Below are 18,023 nucleotides of genomic sequence, written 5' to 3' on the forward strand. Positions count from 1 at the left end.
CTTCACCCCACCTCCTCTCGCCCACCCCCTCCTTATCATCGCTACCAATCTCCACAAACCGCGAATACGCAACTTCTCTCGCGCGCCGACATCGGCATCCAAAATCATAGCAACTCGCTTATCGGTGCTTTACTAGTGCGCTCAGTCTCTCTCATTCCCTCCAGCCTCCACCTCTCTCCGTGTCAACGCTGGTGCGTGTTTTGCATAGAGCTACCGCCTCTCTCTCCTCCTGCACATTGTATGTCGTTGTTGCCTTTTGTTAGTATTGATTTGTATTTGTGCGTATACCCCTCTCGTTGGTGATTAGCGTGCTGGCCCTCCAGTTTGAAAGTGTGTAGTCTTGATCTACAGACACACTGACAAGCTTATTGCACGCGACGCTGTGGACGTGTGTCTGTGTTCGTCGACCGTCTTATTTGCCTCGACGACAACACCGAGACGTTGGCGCTCTTCCGACCGCGTCCTCTTTTCACCACCATCACCACCACCACCCTCTTCCCCATCTCGCGTTCTTTTTTTTTCCTTCTTTGACCGTCAAGTGTTGTCGTCTTTCTCCCGATCTCGTCGAATCGTTGGCGCTGAGCTGCCCGCTCTCTCCACTTTTAGACAATCGCTCTCGTTTTTTTTTGTTTCTTTTCTGTGGTCGTGGACGTAGCGATACGCAGAAGCGAAAGAAGGGAAGAAAGTGCCGACGTCCACAACACGCAGGGACGTACCACTCTCCGATTTTTCTCTTCTTCCGTCACAAGTGTGATCGCCGTCGCCGCGCTCGTCTTCTCTCGCTGAATACCCGAACAGATGTAAGAAAAGCGGTCGTCATTGCCTAGTTCAGGAAAGTGATCCAGTCTCTGCTTGCCGCTGTCTTGCGCGCGCCAGTGCACGTGTGTTTTGGACGCTATCATTTCTCGCCTTCCCTCTCTGACTGGCCTTTGTTCTTCGTTTTGTTTTGGCCGTTTCTCCAAAGTTGAAGGTGACGGGGGAGCATCCGACGGGAACACGAGAAGAATATCTTTTTTCTCGCCTCTCAGCCGGGCACGGCGCGTGCGTGTGCGGGCGCCGCTTGAAGGTGGTGGAACACTGGGTTAGTCTTACTTGTTTGTTGTCATTTGTGTACCTTTCATGAACGAGGCAGCACCCTTTTGTGTGGCTCCGCAGACGTGGCAGGGCGGCCTCGCTCGCTACCCTGTTAGTCAGTCGCATGTCTGGAACAACAACATAATTCTTCAGCCGGAAGACATTGATGTGGAAGTGTTCAATGCCATGTCCCAAGTGGAGAGTCAATACAACAAGAACGAAATCAGCGTTGAGGACTTCGAGATGCTGCAGCTGACATTCTGCCTCTTCACGGTGAACCAGTCATGCTACGACTTGATCCCGAATGGGCGTGAAATCCGTGTTACGCAGGCAAACGCCTTCGAGTTCTTTCAGCGTGTTCACGCTGCCTACGATAATATGAAGCAGAGGCCGGCTTTGAACCAGCCAACCCAGTCGAACCATCGCCCACGGCTCCGCACATCAGGAACGCGGTTGCGCCTCACCGGTCAAGACACAGACAGCCTCGAGTGGATTCGGTGGACTGCGCAGAACAACCCAGCTGCGCTTGCCTTTCATCCAGACGAGCCGCTACGCTGGGCAGTCGTACCGCGTAGTCGCGACTTTATGATTCGCGTGCAGCCAGAGGGAGAGAACACGTTCGTCGATCCAGACCACCTCACCCTCTTTCTCGACATGCTGGCCGTCTTGCTGACGGAGATCGAGCGCGCCATCTCCGTGTTCGGCTACTACCCGCCCAACTGCGTATCAGCCGCCCCCGTCGAGTGCGCTGACGAGTATTCTATCTACACCTCACACACGACTCGCGCGACTCGCTTACCCTTTCCGTCGCAGCGCGTCAACAGCCGTGGGTTCTCGGCATTGCACAAGTTCCCGATGCCAGTCACCGCCGCCGCCGCCGCAGCAGCAGCAGCAGCCACGGAACAGAATCGCAGGACTGTACGCCGTGCCTCATCGGCAGACCTAGAGAATCAGCGTGCACTCTGCTCTCCCACTCACGACACTGGCGGTCTGCTAGCGCCTTTCCAAGAGTGGAACGTGTAGCAATGTGGCAAAGTAGCACGCACTGCAGAACGTGGAGTGAAAGAGTAACGTTGAGCTACCCATTTAGCTGCGTCTATGAGGGCGGGCAGAGGGGTGTCTTCTGTGGCGATCCACACCTCCCTCCCTCCCCTTTCCCCTTTTTTCCTGATGACCATTCATTGTTGCTACGCCTTCTGCTTTTCGTTCTTGCTGTTGTATTGACCTCTCTCGACCTGTGTGCTTGTTTTGTTCTCTTTCGGCTCCCTCTTTTCTCCCGTTTTTTTTTTGGTTTTGTTCTTGTTCCTATGTGTGTGTGTGTATGTATGTGTGTGTGTGTGTGTAAATCGCTGTATGCGCGCCCCAGCTCTACATCTCCTTATACTTGCTTCTCTCCATGTCTTCATGCTGCCTTTCCATTCCGCCCCATCACCTTTTGGTGCGCCTTTCTTTTGTGTGTGTTTCTTCTTCTCTTCAGTTGTTCTGCACGACTTCGTGGCCCTTTTTCTGCTTTGTTGCTTCTCCTCACCCGCCGCCGCCGCCCGACCCCAACCCCGCACAGTGAGGGCCCTCCTCACGTTGCCCGAAGCCTTCCTCTCTCTCGCGCGCGCGCGCTCCTCTCTCCTCCCTGCTTCACCGCTGAAGATGGTACCGGTTCACGGTACTGCAACTTTTTTCCTCTTTTTTTCCTGTTTGGGTCGCTCTGCGCGAAGAGCACGTCGACGACGGTCGCGTTGATTCTTGGGTGCGCGTTGGTACCCATTGGTGACTGCCCTAATGGTAGTCGTGATGGTGCCACTCGCTGCCACAGTTGCATGGTGCGTCTGTTATTTGCGCTGTCTCGCGGCGACCTCTCTATGATTTGCTGTTGCTGAGACTGCGCTAGCGATGCTCACTCGACTCTGCAACGAGTCTCAGTGGCCTCCTTCTATTTTCCCCCAACGACATCGCAGCTGTTGCCGCGCTCTCTTCGACGGAGAACCTCTTTCTGTGTGTGTGTGTGTGTGTGTGCGTGCAGGTGTGTTTCTTCGAGACTAATTGCTGTTGTTCGTTTCCTTTGAATGTGTCTCTACTACCACCTTCTTTTCCATTCTTGGCACTTCTTTTTCTGTTTTCCTTTTCTTTGGTGCGTGTGCTGCGGCTCCTTGTGCCTTTGTCACCACTCCGAGTGACTCTCTCACCTTACCCTGTCCCTCAACCAACCGCCATTACAACATCTTCTGATTGCCTTTTGTAATCTCCCTCTTCTTATACACAATAAAGAAACGTAGATCTCGAGAGGACGGGGGTGGGGTGGTAAGTAAGCGGTATCAGGCTGTGTTGTTGTTTTCGCTCTTCTGTGCGCCTCTCTTTCCCTTTCCCTCTATCGTTTTCTCCCTCCCTTCGGCTATCTCTCTCTTTATTTTTTTTTCTTTTGGCACGTATCAGTTTGATCACGGTTTTGCCTCTCGCTGTTCTGTCTTTTAGAGCTCGCTTTCGTATTTGGGGGTGTGTGTACGTGTGTTTGTGTAGATGTGTGTATCAGCATATCCCCCCTCCCCCTCGTGTCCTTTTCTCTGTGATCGTGTTGCCGCTCACGCCACTTCCTCTTTCGCTCTCCTCTGCGCTTTTTGTTTTGCTGTTTTCGTTGCGCTCTCTATGATTTCGTCTTGTACTACTGTGTGTGTGTGTGTGTGTGTGTCTTTCGCAACGCGAATCGCTTGTGATACGCCTGCAAGTATGGCGCTGTAGCATAGTGCTTCTCCGATCGCCTTCACACCCCGCCCCCAGTACCCCATTTTCGGATTCTTCATTCCATTTTTTCGTCGTTTGAGTGTTCCCCGTTCTCCATGAATGCATTTTCTTGCTTGTTTTCGGCGGAGGTGCACTTCATATGCAACGAACATGAGTGTGTGCGTGTATTCGGGCATGCGAGTTCGCGATCCAATCATACACGGTCGGCGTCTCCACGGCTCTCTCAACACCGCCGGCGGCACCTCCTTGTCATCTTCACCGCTGTTTGGGACGGAAAGGTGGCGAGTCTGTGTGTGTGTGTGTTCGAATGTAACGTGAGACGCACTAGCTCTTTTGCGCCCTCCCCTGGTTGACAGTCTCCTCTTTCCCTGTCTGTAAGGCTCACTGTATGCACGTTTTTTTTTCGTCCTCGGCTCTTTTTTTCACGGTTTTCGCTGTTTCCCTCACCCCCTTTTCGCGGAATAGAAAAGGACTGTGCTGGCGATGGTGGTCTCACAACTGGGTGTCATTGCCATTGCTCTCTCTCTCTCCGTTTCTGTGCATCCCTCTTCCGATCGCGGCGCGTTCGACATGGAGCGTGAAGCAAGGTGGTATTTTGTGTGTTTCAGCGCCCTAATTTGCCTCCCGCAGCTTCTTGTGTTTTCGGGTTTCGCGTTGTCGAGAATACAGGAGCATTTGCGTGCATGTCTTGCCAAAGTGTCCTTGGTGTTTGGTTACACACTCGCCTCCCTCTCCTCCTCCTTCATCTCCTTTTCTCAACCGTTCTCCGAGGCCCGCTTGACGCAAAAGACCCTTCTCTCCCTCTCCGCACACCCTCCCATGGCCCAGTTTCATCCGCTGCTTCTCTTCTTTTTTGCTGCTGGACCACGCATCGGCGCTCAGGTGGAGGTGCGCTTCACATACCCGAAGCGCACACACTCACACACGCGCGCGTGGAAAGAAGAGTGACAGGTGAGCAGCACCAGTCATGGAGAGAGGGTCGAGTAGGACGCCGGGAACGCAGGCGAGTGAAACAGCGCGGCGGTAGCGGGGAGAGGTACGGCGCCGACTCTCACAGTCGAAAACGATTCCCGCACGCCTTTTGTGGCTGCTCGTTTTCGCTGCCGTTTGTACGTGGGAACAGCGGGAAAGGAGGGAGCCATAAGGCAGCAAACAAAAGGTATCCTCAAAGGTCCGTGGCTACCGCACAAGGAACGACTGTAGCACCGTTCGGAACCTGCTGTGATCTGCATCGCTAGTCCGCATATGCGCGCATGCGTACGTGTGAGGGGGCCGACTCAAGGGCTGACTTACACACACCGATATACTTGCGAGGGGCGGCAGTGATCTGTTCCCGCTCCCTCTTTATTCGTTTTCGAGTCCTCTTGCTCTATTTCTAAGAGTGCCTCGGTGTGTGTCACCTTTTTTTGTCTCTTGTCACTCGTTCTCTCTCCCCCCTCCTCCCTCCCGCAATGATTGTAGGCATCGCGGCGTGGCATCAGGGTCCAGTACCCACACACGCTCTGTGGGGACGCCAACAGGCTGCACAGCCTGCCCTCGGAGACGATGGACGGACTCCTTCGTGTCAGCGGACAGCGCAGTGCGGAAGAGACCTACGGTCGTGACCAGGGCTCTACCAGGCCACTACGAATCGTGTGGGCGATTCGGCAAGCATGCGCATCGGTCCACTGTTTTTTTTTTCTCTGCTTTCGCTGCGTGGCGTTGATGTCGAGCGTAATCCTGAACCGCACCTGTGCCGTGTGCGGTAGGATGGCAATGGGCTGAACGACGCCAGACAGTGTTCGTCGGCCCGGCTGCTGGACATAGCCGTGGTGCAACCGAGGTAGGAAAAGTGTGGTTGTGTGTGCGTCTATTTGCGCGCTTGGCTGTGGTTAGAGGATACATTGAGAAGGATTCCGTGACGCCTTTCATTTGCCCTTGACATCTGTGTGCCGTGTGTGAGCGTCGTGCCGGCGTGGGTGCTGCTGCTGTCAGTAACGCTGCCTCATAATTTTTTCACTGCGACTTTTCTCACCGGCGTACACGATTCATCGTTGACAACCCCCTCTTCCCACGCGCATCCCTGTAGGTGTGGGTTGATGGCCTTCTTTTGTTCGAACCCTCGTCTTTGTTTCGTTTTTTTTTCACCTGTCTTCCCTCTTCTTGACCACTCCCGTCGAAATGTCCTTTAGCGTTTCGCGTGTGCTTGTGTGTGTATGTGTGTGTGTGTGTGTGTTTGATTCTTGTTTTTTTATGTGTGCTCCCTCATCATTTTATTTGTCTCTGCCCTCCCCACCCCCTCTCGAATTCAGTCCTTCTTCCGCTGTCTCTTTCTGCTCTTTTCGTCTTCCTCTGTTGCTCTTTTCTTTTTCCTTCCCTCCTGTTTTGTTTCTCCTCCACCCCACCCTACCTCACACCCCACACCCCCTCATGCTCCCCTCCCCATTCCACCGGAGTTCCCATCAGACACACGCTCCTTTCATCGGTACCCCATCGCTGTCCTTTCTCTCGCTTTCTGTGCGTAGCGTGCGCTTCGAGCCTCCTGCTTCCCTTTATTGTGGACTTTTGCCACCTTTTGTTTTCCTGGACATCCTCTCGGGTGAATGAGTTGCTTTTGCATGTGTATGGTACCTGTAGGTGTTTTTGTGGGTGTCTGGTTCTCTCCTCCTCCACTCCTCGTGCCGTTGTGCGTGTTCGATGTTGTTGGGGTTTTTTTCTGTGGCTGTGTGCGCGTGGACGCTCCGTTTGGTCTTTTCGATGTTCGCTCCCTTTTTTTCACGCGATAAATCTGCCTCGCTTTCTCTCTCCGTCTCTTCCCCGCTCTCCCCAACACTCCCGCTCTGTCCTCCTCCTCCTCCTCGTTTCTGGCCCACTTGCTGGCGCCGTAAGTACGGCACCGAGGGGTGTCGAAGCCCCTCCAAGAACGAAAGACATCTGTAAGCCTCATCCGTAGTCTCATGTTCTGTATCCTTTCTATGTTTTGCTGTTGTTCTCTATCATCCTCATGTCTAGTATGCCTTGCGCTGTAGCCGTCTACCATCTTCACCCTATTTGTGTGTATAACGAGGTGGAGCGTGAGTGCCGTGACGCCGAAAGACGTGCATCAAATACACCGCAACCTCACTTCTCGTCCTCTCCCTTGCACACCCCACCGTTCGCACGACAGCCATGGAGCGTATCCCTCCCAGGAAAGCAGTGTTGTCCCTCTCTCATGTCTGCTTTGTGCGTGTGTGTGTGTGCGTGTGTGTGTGTGTGTGTATGGGGGATTGTCCATCTTGTGATGGTGTGAGGCGGTGGGAACGTAACACGATCCTCAGATGCCCTTACCCGCTCTCCCTCTCCCTCTCCCTCTCCCTCTCTCTCGTTGATGAGGGAGATGAAATGAGCCCTTCCATCTCCTCCCTGCTCCCCCTACCCTTCTCGCGCTTTCACTTTCACCAACACCAACACTGCTGCTTTCATCAAACCCCATTTCGTTGGCGGCAGGTGGCGTCGGAGGCGACACAAGCAGACGCTGTCTTTTTCACATCTCGCCGGCTCCGCACTGCGCCAGCATCCTCCACCCCACCCCCACCCCCACCCCCATACACACACACACACACGCACGTACACCGTGATAACTGCAAGAGAGCTAAGCAAGAACACACCGCAAATGCAGGCGAGAATGAGCAGCCTGTTGTCATGGACGGGGCCAGTGGCCGTGGCCGCTTCCGTGGCCTATGCGTATGCCTCCAACCACCCCTCTGCGGCCCAGCTGGAAAGTGGCTCTGCCTACCAGTTCCCTCTCACCACGCTCAGATACTGCGGCCTACTATTCCTCGTCTACGCATCAGGCACGATGCCGCGCAACCCGTTCTTCCCCAGCTTTGCGTTCCGTAGCAACATCTTTCCTCTGTTGTACAAGGTGTACTGCAGCTACACCATCGGCTATCTTGTTCTCCGCCCCTTCATGCACAAGCCGGTCGCCTACCCGCACTCCGACTACCGCATCGGGATTCGCTGCATTGACGCTGGCAGTCCGCTGCGGCTGAAGCCAGCCCCGCCAGTCACCCCTGGCACTGCTCCGTTTCTCACCCGGTTCTACGCGCGCGCCGGCGGTGTCGTAGATGCAGCGCTGTGGACCGGTTCGGTCATGCGTGGTGTTGCCGTGGTACCGATCCCCATCTTTGGCGACAACTATGCCTACCTTATCGTGTCGATGCAAACGCACAAGGTCGCCGCGGTCGACCCGGCGGATCCGGAGATGGTGCTGCGCATCATGGAATCCCTGCGCGCTCAGCTGCGAGTACCGCTGCAGCTGACGGAGGTGCTCACGACCCACAAGCACTGGGACCACGCAGGAGGCAATGAGTTGCTGGGAGCGTTTTCGAAAAAAGAGGTGCCGGTGCCGCCGCATGAGGAGGGCGGTGTCGACTGCGCCCCGAATACTCCCCTGCTGCATCCCAAGCTACGCTTTATCGGCTCTGCGGAAGACGCGCCTCTGTGCTGCAACGTCCTCGTCAACGACGCGTCGCCCGTGTTCGAGATCATGGATGGTGCAGCAAAGGTGCAGGCGATGGCTGCCCCCGGCCACACGAAGGGATCCTTGGTTTTTGTGGTAGGCTCAGCAGAGGAAGGTGTCCTTACCGCGACCCCGGCCCGCGTCGCCGTCTTCACAGGCGACAGCCTCTTCTGCGGCGGGTGTGGCGCACCGTTCGAGACGGTCTCAGTAGCCCAGATCATGAAGACACGTGCGACGTTTCTGGAGGACCCGCGCATGCGGACGCAGCCCGGCACCGGGCAGGAGGTGGCCGACGAGGACGTCCTTCTTTACGTTGGACACGAGTACACGGAACGGCTGCTGGCGGAAGTGGTCACACTGATGACGCGCGTAACGACGAGGAGCCGCACCCCCAGCGACCCGCGTGGCAAGGAGTACGTGCGTGAGGTCGCTGATGCGCTGCGCGGGGTAAAGATGCTGCGCACCGAGTCTGATGGGCTCAAGGATGTAGCACACATGGGATGCGAGGCGGATAGGCAGAAGCCGCCATTCCTCCTTCCGTCGTGCACCGTGCCGTCGTCGCTGGCGGTGGAAAAAGCGGTGAACCCGCTCTTGACGGTCGATAACGAGGTGCTTGCCGCGCTGAAGGAAGCAGAGAAGCACGGCCCGATGGACTCGAACGAGGTGGAGCGGGCGATCTACTGCTCTGACCGCCGTCGCCTCCCTACTCCGGCGAAGTAGGCAAGGCGCGCAAGCCGCAGCTGCCGAACCAGTGTGCTACCAGCCGCTTACTTGGCTCATTCACGCTGGCGATTTTCATATGCGTTTGCCCTCTTACCTTTCCTTGCCGACTGCCGTGTCGGCGGTGGTGTCGTTTGCTTAGCGAAGGCGCGCATGTGGGCGGGAATGAAAGCCCGCTCGCATGCAGGCGGACGGTCTTGTTTCTCCTTCCTTTGGGTGCTGCCGACACTGGGAATGCGACCGCTCGGCCTCTCACTCAACGTGCCGGGGTGATGGAGTCAAACGCCAACGCACCAAGCACACACACGCAATCCAGTGGCAGCACTGCTTCCTTCTCCCATGCTGCGTCTGGCTCTTTATTAGTGGGCGGGGCTGGATGCTTGTGGTGCCCTTGTCTTTGCTTCCTGGTTTGCCTACGCCTTGCCCTTTGTGGGTGAGATGTGTGTGAGTGAGTGTGTGTGTGTGTGTGTGTGTCGTGTCGTTGCACTTTAGCCGGCATTCATTCAACGGCATCGCATGGTGCATTCCGGAAGGGCGAGAGCATGAAATATGAAAAGGCGCGAGTGTGCAGCTGCGTCAGCGGCCCGCAGAGGGGGTCTTATTGGGCGTGCTGCCTGAAACGAGAAAGAAAAGGGATGGCTGCGACGGGCTCGTTCGATGCATCGTTCCTCGGCTCTGCAGCCGTCGATGGACAGCGTGAGTGAGTCAGATTAGGCCGGTGATGCCAACACAAGGTGGCGCTGCTCCTTCCTTTGTCTATCTCCTCGCAATAAGGGCACATTGCTATGCTTGTGTGTGCATGTATTCGTGGTCGCGCACGGCTATCGCTTTGCACAAGGCTGCTGTGCGGTGCGGCAACGACGTTTCCTCACGGCAGTTGCCCGTTCTCACCCTAAGTACTGCTTCCTCCGCAACCCCCCCCCCTCCACTCTCTCTCGATTCTCTCTCTCTCCTTTTTTCGTTCGGTTTGGGGCCTGTCCCACATTTACGCTATCCTTTCTACCCCGCTCAACCCCCTCCACCGGCGGTGCATTGTTGGTCATACAAACCTCCTGTCACTCGCGTATCTATCGCTTACCCTCTTGGCGGCGAGACACAACTGCTGCCTTAACACGCGCGTCTCATCCATCTCAACACCTCCGTTGTGTACGCTTTTTCAGGACTCGTTCTCCTTCTCCTTTTCCTCTGAACGAATCGGGAGTGCCCGCGCATCGCTGCTCCACCGCTGCCTCGACACCGTCTTCCACGCAAGCATAGACATACGTGCGCGCAGTCACGAGCACAAAAAGTGGGTGGGGTATGGCGGCGCCGTTTCTGCCTGAGGCGGAGAGCACCGCTGCGCCCGCGGCCCTCCGCTCCAACGCACCGGACGAGGTGGAGGTGCTGCCCATCGGGAGTGGGGGCGAGGTGGGCCGTTCGTGTGTCGTAGTGCAATACAAGGGGCGCGGCGTCATGCTCGACTGCGGCAACCACCCGGCCAAAAGCGGTCTTGACTCCCTGCCCTTCTTTGACAGCATCAAGTGCGACGAGATCGATGTGGTGCTCATCACGCACTTCCACCTAGACCACTGCGGGGCATTGCCGTACTTCTGCAATCAGACGTCTTTCAAGGGCCGCGTCTTCATGACCAGCGCCACCAAGGCCTTCTACAAGATGGTCATGAACGACTTCCTGCGCATCGGCGCCGGGGCCAGCGACCTTGTCACGAGCGAGTGGCTGCAGAGCACAATCGATCGCATCGAGACCGTCGAGTACCACGAAGAGGTCACCGTGAACGGCATCTCCTTCCAGCCGTTCAACGCCGGCCACGTGCTTGGGGCAGCCATGTTCATGGTCGACATCGCCGGCATGCGTGCCCTGTACACAGGCGACTTTTCCCGAGTGCCGGACCGCCACCTGCTGGGGGCAGAGGTGCCGCCGTACTCGCCAGACATCCTGATTGCGGAGAGTACAAACGGCATCCGCGAGCTCGAGTCCCGCGAGGAGCGCGAGCACCTCTTCACGAGCAGTGTGCACGACGTCGTACGCCGCGGCGGTCGCTGTCTAGTGCCCGTCTTTGCCCTAGGCCGCGCGCAGGAGCTGCTCCTCATTCTCGAGGAGTTCTGGGATGCGCATAAGGAGCTGCAGAACATCCCCATCTACTACGCCTCGTCGCTGGCCCAGCGGTGCATGAAACTCTACCAAACCTTCGTCAGCGCCATGAACGACCGTGTGAAGCAGCAGCATGCCAATCACCACAACCCGTTCGTCTTCAAGTACATCCGCTCGCTTATGGACACAAAGTCCTTCGAGGACAACGGCCCGTGCGTAGTGCTGGCCTCCCCCGGTATGCTTCAGTCAGGCATCTCGCTGGAGCTGTTTGAGCGTTGGTGCGGCGACCGGCGCAACGGCATCATCATGGCCGGCTACTGCGTCGACGGCACCATTGCAAAGGATGTGCTCGCGAAGCCGAAGGAGATGACGAAGCCGGACGGCAAAGTGCTACCGTTGCGCATGAGCACCATCGAGGCTGTCTCCTTCTCCGCCCACTCGGACGGCCGGCAGACACGCGACTTCATTCAAAACCTTACCAAGGTGAAACACACAATCCTTGTGCACGGCAACCCCGGCGCCATGGGGCAGCTCAAGAACAAGCTTCTTCAGGACTTCCGGGACCGCAACATGTCCGTCTACACTACCATGAACCAAGAGTCGATCCGTATTCCGTTCGTGCAGGAGCGCACCGCGAAGGTGATGGGCAAGCTGGCAAACATGAGCCTGCGGGAGGGCGAGTTTGTGAGCGGCGTGATGCTCGTGTCCGGCCAGCACCAGTACAGCATCGTCCACCCTGACGACGTCCCGGTGTTCACCGATCTGAGCGTGAACCGTATTCAGCAGGCCATGGTCCTTCCTCTGCCGCGTCACCGCTCACCGCTGGAAGTGTTGCACGTGCTTCAGCGGTACTTTGCGCAGAGCAAACTGTTCGAGGAGGTGGTGCCGCGCCAGTCCAGCCACGAGGAAGCGGCAGAGGCCCATCAGGCAGCCGCGGAGCGCGGTGAGGCCCGCGACCCCGACTCGACGCTGCTGTTTGTCTCCAAAGATGTCACCGTCGATGTGCAGAAGAGCTCGCAGGCGCAGACGACGCTCACCATCACGTGGTACAGCAGCCACTACAACGACCTCCTCGCCGACGTCACGTGCATCGCACTCGCCAAGCTTGCCGAGGAGCCGCAGGAGGCGGAGGGGGAGGACGTGCTTGTGCCTGCCGACGTCTCCGGCCAGGACCGTATCTTCCGTGTCAAGTGCTTCCACTACATGATCTCGCAGTTCTATCCATCCGTGAAGACGAACTTGTCATCGGGTAGCTGCAGCGTCAGCCTTGCGGATGGCCAGGTAGCAAACATCGTGGACTGCATCGAGGTCTACTTGGAGCGCAGTGCTGGCAAGAAGGACGTCGACTACGACGCGCCAGAGGTTCAGAAGCTGAAGCAGATTCTGAAGCGCATCTACCTGACCCTGTTTCCCATTCCTGCGGACAACGGCTGGTGCGACTGCGGCATGATTCACGGCGAAGAACCCGTGGCGGAGTAACGGTGGCCTCGGTGCCCGCCACCTTTCCCCTCCCCTCCCCTCCTCTCCTCCCTCTCACCGTCCTTGTCGCGGCTTTCCACGGTGCCGCGCCGATGCTACTCATCGCTCGCCAGCATGCCGGTGAATGTACAAGCTGAGGAAGGCGTACGCATGAGAGACGCTCTATTATGACCCCTTTCTTCCTTCTCTTTTGCTCATCACCGTGTCTCTCTTTTCTGACGACGGGGAGGTAAAACCTCAGAGCGCGTCGTATTTTGGGGTCCAGTGCATCCCCTCCCCCTTACCCCTCTGCCAAATGCTGAGCCACTTCAGGTGATGGCAGAGCTAGGCCTTGGACGGTCCTGCTTCGGAGCAGCCGGAGCCAGTGAACACGTCTGCGCCATGTATAGGATGGGCAGAGTGTCACCGTGTCTCGAACGTACCCCACACCCCCGGCCCTCACACGGCCCACTGGGGGGTGAGCGTGAGAGCTACCGAGAGAGGGATGTACCAGGTGTGGCGCCCGACATGAAGGGGGAGCGGCTGTGAAACGACCTGCTCAGCGGATGGTAGGTGGAGTTTTTGAGGCAGGGGCCGTGCTCGGATGGCTGCACCGACATTTCTGCAATGCATAGCTACCACCTCTTCGCACCATCGCGATGTATCCCTATGGCAAAGGGTCAGGGGTGGGTGAGTTGGAGCTGAACGCATGCTGTATAACGGCCATTTGAACACGTCGAAAGACGGGGAGGGGAAAAAAAAAACGACGGTGTTCCCACGCGAGTATGTGAAATGATTCGCGCAGTGTGGGCGTGGGCATGTTGTTTCCTGTTGTCTTGGTTATTTGTTGAGCGCCCATAACGCTTCATCGTGCGCTTCCACGCCATGTCGGCGGTGATACGCTTAAGTGCCTTGTGTGTTTCTGTGAAAGGAGAAAGAAGAGAAGCGCGCGTGTAAGGGACCCGCGGCGCGCATCAGGATGAATAGGGGGCATGTCGACTGAGTAAAACCCGAAGAGACAAAACGACAAGGCGGCCTACTCTGCATGGCATGTCGGCTGTTTCTCTCCGCCTTCCCCCTCTCTTCAGCCATCGGCCCGCACGCATGCGCACGGGAGCCGGTTTTGCCGCTGTAGAGGTGCTTTAGTTGCTTTTTTGCTCTGCCGCAGTCGTTTTCAACTAGGGCCGAGGCGTGCCCGCTCGTGCCTGAAGCCTTTTCTTTGCTCCCCATCTTGTGTACGTTTCCCATGCCACAAGACTTTTCTGGGCGTTGCTGTGGCCCTGCCACACACACACACACACACACCGGTAACGCGACCTGACTTTCCCGACTTCTCCCTCTCGCTTTTTCCTGCTCCTCGTCTCTATATGAGCGGCCTCTCGGCCACCACACCAACAGTGCAAGCTGCAAACCGGTACAGTGCCTCTTGTCGGCGGGGGCTCATCTAATCACATGCGCTTCAGAAAGTCACGGACGAAACTCGCACGCACGCGCATCTGACCTGTCCCCTTTCTTCGCTTCTCCGCTCTGTAATGGAAAGCGTACGGTCAAGCTACGCTGGAACTCTCACAAGTCTGCGTCTCTCACTCTCCTTGGCTGTCTGCTCTACCTGCGATACACTCTTCTCTCGTCATCACTCCCTTCCCTTTACGCCACTCACATGTTGGTGCGCGCGTGTGTGCGTGGCTGCGAGTGTGTTTATCTTCGTTGTGTAGTGTCGATTTCCAATGTTGTAATGAACCATGTTTCTCTCTCATGGGGCTACCTCGCCACTCGTCAGCGTTTCGGAGTAACGCTGGAAGTACGGTGATGTATGTGATTGCTGCTCACTTTCGGACATTTTTTTTTTTGCGAGGAAGCGTGGTGATACGTATGTGTTTGCCATGGTGCGTCGTTGCATGTCACTCTGTGCACCTGCCTATGCCGCCTTCCTTTCGTTGTTGACTCGCTGCCTCTTTTTCTCTCGTCTGACTCCTGCTTTCCTCGTGACATGTTGTACGTGAGGGAAACGACGTGGCACTTGGGTGTTTGATTGGGCATGTATGTGCGTATGCGTGTTACATGGGGTCTGTATTCGATCTGCAACGGTTTACGTGGCGCGCACTATTCCTCGGGTGCAGCCACGAATATAGCAAGCCTCCGGGAGTTTCCCGTGGTCTCCGAGTCTCTGCTATACGGTTCTGGCTGACGCCTGACACCCGCAGAAGACTGTGTAAAAGCTGCCTCATGGGAAGCACGGCATGAAGCTTTTGATTGCCCTCGCTGCGGACTGTGTGCTTTTGTGGCCTGGACACACCGACATGAAAAATCCATCTGCTCGCTGGAGCATGCCGTTGCCAGGGGGGAGGGAGAGAGGCTCTCAAGGGCATAACCCTTCTAGCTCAACATCATGGCTTAAAACCCGTGCAACCTATGTCCTTTTTCTATCGGCCTTTTCTGCATCGCCACACACACACACACACACACACACACACACCAACATCATTTGCGGCACCACTGTTACCCCCCACACGCCTACGCACGCGCACACCCATGCACCTGTCTTATGGATTTCCCACTCACATGGTATCCCATCAGCCAGCAGTGCGCTCCCCGCCTCCCCCCTTCCCCCGCCAGCCCCCACTTTCTTCACTGCCGCAGAGGCACCAAGCCAAATCGGAGCGAACGACATTTTACGGTTATATCGCGTCCCAAATCGTCCTCAGTAGGTCTTTTGTTGTTTGGCTGTTGTGTGTGTGTGTGCGTGCTTGTCCCTCTCTCCCTCTACCGCGTTCTTGCGACTTAAACAGGAGTGGGGGCCGTATCACCTCTCCCCACCTCTCCCCTCCCCGCCCCGGTGTGTTGCCGGCGTTTTTTTTTTCGTTTTCGTTCCTCTTTTGTTTTGGTGTTACTCCTCTTGTCTGCGCCGTCTTCTTGCTCGTTGTGGGCGCGTTGCGTTAACGGATAAGGCAAGCAACACAAACTTCGGATAAAGCAGCACGAAACAAAAAGAAAAAGAAAAGGAGACGCCTTCCCGTGTCTGCGGAGGTGGCTGTCCGTGTTGTTGCGTTGCTCTGTCGTCACATTTATTGTTTCCCCCTTGGTGTTTTCTTGTACCTCCTCTTCTTTACACCCTTGACTCTAACACCAACATTTTTTTTGTGTGTGTTTCGCTTATTTATCTATTTTTGGTGTGTGTGTGTGTGTGTCTCTCTCTCTTGCTCCATCTACTTACCCTTTGGTCCCACTATCTCACCTGTGCACTCTTCACCTCTACGAACCTTGCCCACATATAGGTGCTCCTCTTCGCCGTTTCTGCTGTCACCGTGACAGCATCAGCAGCATCATGAAGGTGGAGAATAGCAAGATGGAGGTGAAGCGAGAGCAGAGCTACTCCAATGAAGATGAGGAGATCAACGAGGAGGACCTGAACTGGTGGGAGCAGGAAAACCTCCGTATCGCCATGAAGGGCGAGCGTCGCTGGGAGACGCTGGCCCACAATGGCGTCCTTTTTCCACCCGAGTACGAGCCCCACGGCATCCCCATCTTCTACGATGGACGCGAGTTTAAGATGACGCCGGAGGAAGAAGAGGTGGCGACAATGTTCGCCGTGATGAAGGAGCACGACTACTACCGCATGGAGGTGTTCCGGCGCAACTTCTTCGAAAGCTGGCGCGAGATCCTGGGCAAGCGCCAGCACCCCATCCGTCGCCTGGAGCTCTGCGACTTCGAGCCCATTTATCAGTGGTACCTCGTCCAGCGGGAAAAGAAGCTCAGCCGGACGAAAGAAGAGAAGAAGGCCATCAAGGAGAAGCAGGACGCGGAGGCAGAGCCGTACCGCTACTGCGTGTGGGACGGACGTCGCGAGCAGGTGGCGAATTTCCGCGTGGAGCCGCCGGGCCTATTCCGCGGACGCGGCAAGCACCCGCTAATGGGCAAGCTGAAGGTGCGCGTGCAGCCGGAGGACATCACAATCAATATTGGCGAGACGGCCGAGGTGCCGGTGCCGCCTGCGGGGCACAAATGGGCTGCGGTGCAGCACGACCACACCGTGACGTGGCTCGCCATGTGGCGCGACAACGTGGCTGGCAACATGAAGTACGTCATGCTTGCCCCGTCTTCCAGTGTCAAGGGACAGTCTGACATGGTGAAGTTCGAGAAGGCGCGCAAGCTCAAGGACAAAGTGGATGACATTCGCGCATCCTACATGGAGGCTTTCAAATCCAATGATTTGCACGTGGCGCAGCGGGCCGTCGCCATGTACTTTATTGACCGTCTCGCCCTCCGCGTTGGTAATGAGAAGGGCGAGGACGAGGCGGATACGGTGGGTTGCTGCTCGCTGCGTGTGGAGCACATCCAGCTCATGCCGGACAACATCGTGCGGTTCGACTTCCTGGGCAAGGACTCGATCCGTTACCAGAACGATGTGGCGGTGCTACCGGAGGTGTACGCACTACTGCAGCGTTTCACTTGTCGTAAGTCGCCGGGCATGGACATCTTCGATCAGCTCAACCCCACGCAGCTGAATGACCACCTCAAGTCCTTCATGGACGGCCTCTCTGCCAAGGTGTTCCGTACCTACAATGCCTCCATCACCCTCGATCGGTGGTTCAAAGAAAAACCAGTCGACCCCAAATGGTCCACCGCGGACAAGCTGGCCTACTTCAACAAGGCGAACACCGAGGTGGCCATTCTGTGCAACCATCAAAAGTCCGTCTCGAAGAACTTCAAGTTGCAGATGATGCAGCTGACCACCAAGTCCGAGTACACCCGCAAGACGCTTGAGCTCCTGGAGAAGGCGGAGGTGACCGCCAAGAAGAAGTCGGTCGAGGAGGCCGCGAAGGAGTTTCTGGAGGAGCAGGACCGCATGCAGCGCGAGTGGCTCGAGAGCTACGGCACGGAGGAGCAGAAGAAGGAGTTCGAGGAGATCGTGGCAAAGCGTGCGGCGCCGCGCGTGCGGTCTGAGAAGAAATCCTCGTCGGGCACCAAGAAGGCCAAGTCCGCATCTGGGAAGACGAGGGCCGCCACAAAGAAGAAGTCGGCCAAGAAGAGCGGAAAGGCGTCGAGCAAGAAGGCAGCACGCAAGTCGTCCAAGAAGGCGCCGAAGAGGTCGAAGGAGGAAGACGAGGACGACGTGCCGCTCATGAGCATGGCAGCCAAGACGAAGAAGACGGCTGGCGTCAAGCGGCAGCGCGCCGTCAAGGTGGCCAGTGACGACGATGATGTGCCTCTTGCAGCTTTGAGGGTGTAGGTACAAGTCCTGCACCGCGTAACACAAGGAAAAGGGAGCGAAGAAGCGCGCCGCCGCTCACCAACGCGGAGGGATGTGCGCGGTGCTGTGTTGGGCGTGTTGCACTTCGGTGTTTATTTTTTTTTTGTCGTATGCGTATAGCGTCGTCGATGCTCTCAACGGCTTACTCCCGTGTGCACGTTCACGAGTGACTCTGTTCGTTTGTCGGTGTCGGAGTACGTATGGTCGTTGGAGGGG

At 56.7% G+C, this 18,023-nt stretch overlaps 5 protein-coding genes across 5 annotated transcripts; all 5 read left to right on the forward strand.

Annotated features, from left to right (window-relative positions):
• Nucleotides 1-1,119: 1,119 nt before the first annotated feature.
• LMJF_34_3400 (hypothetical protein) lies at nucleotides 1,120-2,097 on the forward strand (the record flags this gene model as incomplete). Its single annotated transcript, XM_001686392.1, has 1 exon — nucleotides 1,120-2,097. The coding sequence occupies one exon, from the start codon at nucleotides 1,120-1,122 to the stop codon at nucleotides 2,095-2,097; it is 978 nt and encodes a 325-aa protein (XP_001686444.1).
• Nucleotides 2,098-4,290: 2,193 nt separating this feature from the next.
• Nucleotides 4,291-4,755, forward strand: LMJF_34_3410 (hypothetical protein; the record flags this gene model as incomplete). The annotated part of the gene is made up of 1 exon (XM_001686393.1): nucleotides 4,291-4,755. One exon carries the CDS (start codon nucleotides 4,291-4,293, stop codon nucleotides 4,753-4,755), a length of 465 nt encoding a protein of 154 aa, XP_001686445.1.
• Nucleotides 4,756-7,450: 2,695 nt separating this feature from the next.
• On the forward strand, nucleotides 7,451-9,007 carry LMJF_34_3420 (conserved hypothetical protein; the record flags this gene model as incomplete). The annotated part of the gene is made up of 1 exon (XM_001686394.1): nucleotides 7,451-9,007. The coding sequence occupies one exon, from the start codon at nucleotides 7,451-7,453 to the stop codon at nucleotides 9,005-9,007; it is 1,557 nt and encodes a 518-aa protein (XP_001686446.1).
• A 1,299-nt stretch (nucleotides 9,008-10,306) lies between these two features.
• On the forward strand, nucleotides 10,307-12,577 carry LMJF_34_3430 (putative cleavage and polyadenylation specificity factor; the record flags this gene model as incomplete). Its single annotated transcript, XM_001686395.1, has 1 exon — nucleotides 10,307-12,577. The coding sequence occupies one exon, from the start codon at nucleotides 10,307-10,309 to the stop codon at nucleotides 12,575-12,577; it is 2,271 nt and encodes a 756-aa protein (XP_001686447.1).
• A 3,304-nt stretch (nucleotides 12,578-15,881) lies between these two features.
• Nucleotides 15,882-17,786, forward strand: LMJF_34_3440 (DNA topoisomerase IB, large subunit; the record flags this gene model as incomplete). The annotated part of the gene is made up of 1 exon (XM_001686396.1): nucleotides 15,882-17,786. The coding sequence occupies one exon, from the start codon at nucleotides 15,882-15,884 to the stop codon at nucleotides 17,784-17,786; it is 1,905 nt and encodes a 634-aa protein (XP_001686448.1).
• Nucleotides 17,787-18,023: the final 237 nt, after the last annotated feature.

Source organism: Leishmania major, chromosome 34, assembly GCF_000002725.2.
Source record: "Leishmania major strain Friedlin complete genome, chromosome 34".
Classification (NCBI taxonomy): domain Eukaryota; phylum Euglenozoa; class Kinetoplastea; order Trypanosomatida; family Trypanosomatidae; genus Leishmania; species Leishmania major.